The sequence below is a fragment of the Spinacia oleracea genome, chromosome 1 (genome assembly GCF_020520425.1).
Source record: "Spinacia oleracea cultivar Varoflay chromosome 1, BTI_SOV_V1, whole genome shotgun sequence".
Lineage (NCBI taxonomy): Eukaryota > Viridiplantae > Streptophyta > Magnoliopsida > Caryophyllales > Amaranthaceae > Spinacia > Spinacia oleracea.
The window spans coordinates 68,418,114-68,425,454 of NC_079487.1; the positions used below are offsets into that span (position 1 = coordinate 68,418,114).

The 7,341-nt window shown below is 43.3% G+C and overlaps 1 protein-coding gene and 1 pseudogene across 1 annotated transcript; one reads left to right on the forward strand and one right to left on the reverse strand.

Annotated features, from left to right (window-relative positions):
• Positions 1–1,573: 1,573 nt before the first annotated feature.
• Positions 1,574–1,674, reverse strand: LOC130466535 (uncharacterized; annotated as a pseudogene).
• A 2,520-nt stretch (positions 1,675–4,194) lies between these two features.
• Positions 4,195–5,121, forward strand: LOC110789789 (uncharacterized). Its single transcript, XM_056834166.1, has 2 exons — positions 4,195–4,674; positions 4,771–5,121. The coding sequence occupies exons 1-2, from the start codon at positions 4,195–4,197 to the stop codon at positions 5,119–5,121; spliced, it is 831 nt and encodes a 276-aa protein (XP_056690144.1).
• The last annotated feature ends 2,220 nt before the right edge of the window (positions 5,122–7,341 follow it).

Sequence of the window (7,341 nt, forward strand, 5' to 3'; positions counted from 1 at the left end):
ATTCAATTTCTTAATTCCTGCTTTTGTTGTTATTGTTGATTGTTCTATAATTCCTTCAATTCTTGAATTCTTCTTGATTTTACTTTAGTTACTTTGATCTTTAATTCTCTTGTTGATTGTTCAATTGGTTGTTCTAGTCTTTGATTCTCTCTTCCTAATCCTTCAATTTCATGCTTGCTAGTGTAGAATTAATGGATTTCTTGATTTCTAGAATGGCTAGTGAGTAGATTTAAGTTAGGGAAAGGGGAGAATCTAGGGGCTTAATTAGGGGAATTTGATGATTTAATTGATTAATGATTGATATGATTAAATTGATTTAGTGCTAGGATTTTCCATGATCAATTGAGTAGTAGTTGCAAATGCTAGTTGATTGAGTTAGATTGGAATGTATGATTTAGGTTTGGAAAGACATTGTGAGCCTAGTTCATGCAAGTGAATGATAGTTCCGATTATATGCAAGCTAATCTAGCTTAGGACTATGCGAAAGCTTTTCTATAGGCTAGGTTGCTTCGCGTGCTCTATCCGAGAGGTGGCGAGTACGTCATTAGTTTTCATTCCCCTATGTGCTATTTCATTGCATCATTCATGATTACTAGATGGTAGTTCATTTCCCCCGATTTCCCTAGACTATCCCCAACTCCCTAACGTTTAGCTTCCTTGATTCAATCTAGTTTAATTGTTAGTTTAGCATCTTAGTGATAATTCAAATCAAACCTCTTGTTCGAATTAGCTTGACATTTAAACTCGAGAACCATCATTTCTTTGGGACGATCCCTTTACTTGCCACTATAATTCATATAGTTGGTTGGTCTAGTGGTTCTATTAATTTTGTTTGATTGTGGCGTTGATCTTTCAACGACGGAAAAACGCCCTATCAAAATGGCGCCGCTGCCGGGGAACGGTTGTTGTTTTTGAGTTTAAGTTGAGACTAGTTCATTATTAGAAAATACAAAAACATTGCAATTTCGCTTAGCTTTCTTTTTCCTTGGCATTGCTCACGGTTTTTCTCCAGTTTGTATGCTTGTTAGGGGGCGTGTTCGTCAAAGGACCCTCCATCCTCTTGACCTCGAATTGGAGAGGACACTTAGGAGACTAAGGCGTGTACGGTCTAGCTCATCAAGCAATAACAGATTCGCATCGTTGAGTGTTGGTGAGGAACAACAAGAGAGTGAGCAAGTTTTTGAGAACATGGCGCTCCCGGTTAAGACCTTGGGAATACCGGGGGCATTCGAAGCTACATGTGGTATTCAAGCCCCAACAACGGGTGCCAACAACTTTGAGATCAAGCCCGCCTTGATCAGTTTGGTCCAAAGCCACCCCTTTTGTGGGAAGAGTAATGAATCACCTCACGAACATCTCAAACAATTCGAGCACTATTGTGACACAATCAAGCACAATGGTGTCACATTAGATTACGTGAGGTTGACATTGTTTCAGTTCTCTCTACTTGGGCGAGCAAGTGATTGGCTTGACAAGGAGGTCAAGCCCAACTCATTTCGTACTTCGCACTTGGACCGAAGTGACGAGTGCATTCTTAAACAAGTTCTATTCGCATGGGAAGACGGCGGAGTGTCGCCACAAGATTCAATCCTTTGAGCAAAAGCGAGATGAGTCACTCTTCGAAGCTTGGGATCGTTTTAAGGAGTACCAAAGGGAATGCCCTCACCATGGGATCCCTAAATGGTTGTTTCTTCAAACATTCTACTTGGGGTTGAGTCCAAGTTCGAAGACAAGTCTTGATGCGGGCGCGGGAGGCCCCATCATGAATAAAACTGAGGATCAAATAGAGGAAATCATTGAGGATGTAGTTCAAAACTACCAATCTTGGCATGTAGGCACAAGGAATTATGATGGGAAAGGTAGGAGTGAAGATGGTAAGCGTTTGGTGTACGCCATAGAGCAATCACGGATGATAGAGAAGCTTACCTCGCTTTGAGGGGGTCCAAAAAAGCACGAGGCTAATGCGTGACCTTGTCCCTCGTGGGTGTGACGTTTCTTTTTGTCAAATCAAGTGTAATTGGATTTCTTGTGAGTTTACACCCAATTGACTAGTAATATAGGAGTCGCCATTCAGTTTTTAACGACAATGAGAAAAACTGACAAAACCCGGTTATCATGACATAAAGGGAGTGCAATTATGTTTGACCACGACGGCCGTAGGTTCCCTTGTGATCCCTGGTGTGGGGATCTCTCAACATACACCAGCCAGGTAGAGATTGAGGGTTCGGGGGACTGTAACTACCGAGAGGAGTACTCGCTCTTCGATAACTCCAGAGGCAGGATATCCTTACTAGCTCAGCATAAATAATTGAAGGGACATGCGTTAACTATTAAACTAATCTGAGTTGATTTTAACAATATGCAACATATAGTACTAGATCAAGCGCGATTATCTGATTTAGATTGTATTAAGGGACCTAGCATGATAATCAAATTTCCCAAAACTATCATATTTATTAGGCGTGATAGAACAATCAGATTTAGTTAGTTTAACAGTTCATAAAAAGGGCGAGGAAAGCAATTAAATCATAGAAAAGGGACACATTACGACGCAACCTTGAGAGGTGCTTCACGGTTCTCAGAAAACTAACCACTTTGACTTTGCTATTTCTCCTTTTATTTAACGAATCTCAAGTTATAGGGCAGGATACGTTCTGTTCGATGTTTGGATCGATTGCGACAGAACGCGTGATCAGTTTTGCAGCGTGAGGCTTAGGCTTAGGTGTTTAGAGTCAATACTCAGAATAATAATTGTGTGTTGTTGTTCTTTTCACGTCGAACTTAAGGCCCTATTTACATAAAAGAGTTCGTGGAAAGATAGAATTTTAGAGCTCTAATCCACGAGGAATTAGGAAAGAATACGTCCCAGGTAATTTCAGCGCCCAGACCTGGGCGCTGAAGATTTCGGCGCCCAGAGCCAGGCGTTGAAAATAGGATCTGGGCTATTTTCTTAGTCAGATTCGGATTCCTAGAATCCAGAGTATTTGAGACTTAATCGAGGCTTTTAGTGCGTATTAACCTTGTGACGGAATGCGTCTGGGCCCGTTAGGAACTCTAGGCTCGTTAGGATTTTAATTAATACGTGACTCTTATTTTTGAATCATATTAGGAATAGGATTCCCTCGTAATCTCTATCTCATTTAGGATTTATGTTGGAGTGCAACACCTAATTCTGACAGGTTTCTATCTTTTATGACTTGCCACTTTTAACAACTACCCATTACGACAGTTACTATTTTTAGCTGTTTCCATAAATAGCAGGTTTCTATAAATAGAAGGTTTCGGGTTGAAATGAAAAGGGGAATTGAGATTCGTTATTTTATAGGAGATGCGTTGTCAAGTGGAGATTTATGTTTTCATCATCGAACCTTCCCTTTCGGGAATGGGGACAAAAGTAGGTGTCTACACTCGCGCTTGGAGAAGCTCGAAAACACACCAAGCCAACCGCCATCACCGTCTACAATCCCTCCTCCCTCGGCCACTCTTCTCTCTAAGGGGAAGAGCAAGGTTAGTTCTTATGGCTCAATGCCTCCGGGCACCTCCTTTTGCGAAAATTGCCAAGACTATAGTCATTCCCCCAATGCAGGCCCCTTAGTTCATAACTTGTCATTTGTGGATTATGGCCCTTCGTATGAAGGCGATTTTGATGTAGAGTATGCTAATGCCGTAAATGAGAGGTCTAGGAATTATAACCCTAACAATACAAATTTTGCTAGGAAACCTAGAGGCCCCATGTATGTTTCCCACCAAGGCTATGGCCAAGGAAGTGGGTATGATAGCCAAAATCGAGGTGGCTATAGAGCACAAGGCTATCAAAGCCAAGCGCCATATGGTCAATCTTAAGGTTTTGGCAATCAAGGCCAATACAACCAAGGGAGTTATAATCCCAACCATCAAGGTGGAGGGGGTTATAATTACTCTTATGGGCAATTTAGGGGTGCCTCAAGTGGGGGTTATCCTTTGAACTCGGGAGGTCCTTATGGTGCATCTCAATTGCCACCCTCCGGATTCAATGGACCGAGGACCTTTGGCAACCAATATCAAGCAAACCTTAGTGGTTATGGCGTTGCACCTCCACCACTCCCGCCTTTTAAGTCTAATCTTGAGGCTCTCATGGAGTCGTTTGTGGGGGCGCAAGCCAAGAAGAATGTCGAGTTTGAGGATGGATTCAAGCAATCCAACACTTACTTGAAGATGATTGAGACCCAACTAGCTCAACTTGTAAATACCGTTAAGGAACATCATGCGCATGCTAGTCTCCCACCCCAAAGTCATGCTCCAAAGCAAATGAATGCCATAGTGACAAGGAGTGGGAGGATTTTAGATGATGTTCCTAGAGCTAATAAGGTTTCTAAGCCTAATGGGAAGGATCAAGAGGGAGTCATTGAGTCTAGTGACAATGATGTGGTAGAAGAGGAGCCTCCCATTAATGATGAAGGTGAAACTCCTATACTAAAGGAGGCAACTCTCCTACCTTTCCCCACTCCTAAACTTCCCTATCCCCAAAGATTCATAAGGCACAAGTTGGATATGCAATTCTCAAAATTCCTTGATGTTCTTCGAAATTTGCACATCACTCTCCCCTTTACGGAAGCATTGAAACAAATGCCTACCTACTCAAGGTTTCTTAAGGAAATCTTGAGTGGGAAGCGGGATTGCGACGTAAAGGAGACGGTGAACCTCACCGAGAATTGTAGTGCTATCATTCTCAACCAAATGCCACCCAAACTCAAAGACCCGGGTAGTTTTTCTATCCCTTGTGCTATTAAGGAGCTTGAAATAAGCAATGCCTTGTGTGATTTGGGTGCTAGCTTTAGTCTAATGCCTTATTCGGTGTTCGCCAAGCTTGAAGTTGGTGATCTTGTCCCAACTAACATCACCTTGCAAGTTGCCGACCGTTCGGTCAAGTACCCTATTGGCAAGGTTGAGGATGTACCCTTGAGGGTTGGTGGATTAGTGATCCCCGTCGATTTTGTAGTCCTAGACATAGATGAGGACGTGCATGTCCCTATTATTCTAGGCCGCCCATTCTTGGCTACGGCGGGAGGAATTATTGATGTCATGCAAGGGAACATTACTTTGAAAGTTGGGAAGGATAGTTTGTTTTTTGACTTGAATTAATAAAGCCATGCGTTATCCTAGTTCCACTAATGAGAAATATTTCTTGGTTGACTCTTTTGATCCCATTGTGAATGACATGCATGAGCACTTGCTCACCACTAATGATCCACTTGAGCTTGTTCTTTTGAATAGACATGGCTTAGGTACTTTAGGGATCGAAGTGGCTAACTACGAGGAGCTCTTGGATGCACCACCACCTTGCGCTCAACCCGAGCAAGTCATGCTTGTGTTGGATGGGAAAGAAGCTTTGGATGAAGCCCTAATTGGTAAGGAAGCTCCCAAGGTAGAGCTAAAACCTCTACCTTCGAGCTTAAGGTACGCATTTCTCGGACCAAACTCTTCTTACCCCGTGATCATCAATTCCTCTTTAGATGACGAGCAAGTGCTCAAGCTCACTCATGTCTTGAAACGTCATCAAAGGGCTTTGGGCTACACTATTGGTGATTTGAAAGGTGTTAGCCCAACCCTTTGCATGCATCATATAGAGCTTGAGGACAATGCCGTCCCACATCGTGAGAGGCAAAGAAAACTTAATCCACATATGGGAGAGGTGGTTAAGAAGGAAATATTGAAGCTTTTGGCGGCCGGGATTATCTATCCTATTTCTAATAGTGGATGGGTATCCCCGGTCCATGTGGTTCCCAAAAAGGGTGGGATGACGGTAGTCAAGAATTCACATGGAGAGCTCATTTCCACCCGGACGGTAACCGGGTGGCGCATGTGTATTGACTATCGCCAACTCAATCTTTCCACTTAGAAGGACCACTTTCCTCTACCATTTATTGATCAAATGCTTGAACGTCTAACAAAAAACAAGTATTTTAGCTTTCTTGATGGTTATTTCGGGTTCTTTCAAATCCCCATAAACCCGAAAGACCAAGAGAAAACTACATTTACTTGCCCTTACGGGACTTTTGCCTATAGGAGGATGCCATTTGGGCTTTGCAATTCCCCCGGGACGTTCCAAAGGTGTAAGATGAGTATTTTTGGTGATATGCTCGAAGAAGAAATGGAGGTGTTCATGGATGACTTTTCGGTGGGAGGATCCACCTATGATGAATGCCTCATCAATCTTGGGAAGTGCCTTGCGAGGTGTGAGAAAGTCAACTTGGTGCTCAATTGGGAAAAATGCCACTTCATGGTGGAGGAAGGAATTGTTCTAGGGCATAAGTTCTCTCACCATGGGATCGAGGTAGATAGAGCGAAAATCGAAGTCATAGAGAAGTTGCCTCCCCCGGTGAATGTTAAGGGGATCAAGTCCATTCTTGGGCATGCCGGATTCTATAGGCGATTCATTAAAGACTTTTTCTTAATTGCTCGACCTCTCACTAACCTCCTCCAAAAGGAGTGTGACTTTCACTTTGATTCCGCATGTCTCAAGGCCTTTAACACAATCAAGAGTGCCCTTATTTCTACTCCCATAATTCAAGCTCCGGATTGGTCTCTACCTCTCGAGTTGATGTACGACGCAAGTGATTTCTCGGTTGGGGGAGTTCTTGGTCAACGAAAGGACAAAAAGCTCCATGTGATCTATTATATGTCAAAGACTCTTAATCAAGCTCAAGCAAACTACACCACGACCGAGAAAGAATTTCTCGCCATTCTGCATGCATTTAAGAAGTTTAGGACCTATTTGGTAGGGTCAAAGACAATTGTGTACACGGATCATGCGGCTATTCGCTATCTTATGGCGAAAAAGGAGGCCAAACCGAGACTCATTCGTTGGGTTCTACTCCTTCAAGAATTCGATATTGAGATTAGAGATAAGAAAGGAGCCGAGAATGTGGTGGCCGACCACCTATCTAGGCTAGAACTTGGGAGTGTGGCTCCGGATGATGTCCCAATCGAGGATGCTTTGAGAGATGATACTTTGTACATGGTTGGGAGTTCCCAACTCCCTTGGTCTGTTGACATAGTGAATTACTTGGCTTGTGGGGCGATCCCCGAAGATCTCACCACTCAAGAGCGCCGCAAGTTGAAGTATGATTCTAGGCGCTATATTTGGGATGAGCCCACATTGTTGAGACGGTGCCTGGATGGCCTTTTAAGGAGGTGTGTTCCGGATGAGGAGTTTCCTAGTGTTCTTCGTATGTGCCACTCCTCCCCTTGTGGTGGGCATATGGGAGGTGATAGAACCGCTTCCAAGATTCTTCAAAGCATGTTGTGGTGGCCTACCCTTTTTCGGGATGCTTGGGCTTTTGTCAAGTCTTGTGATCGTTG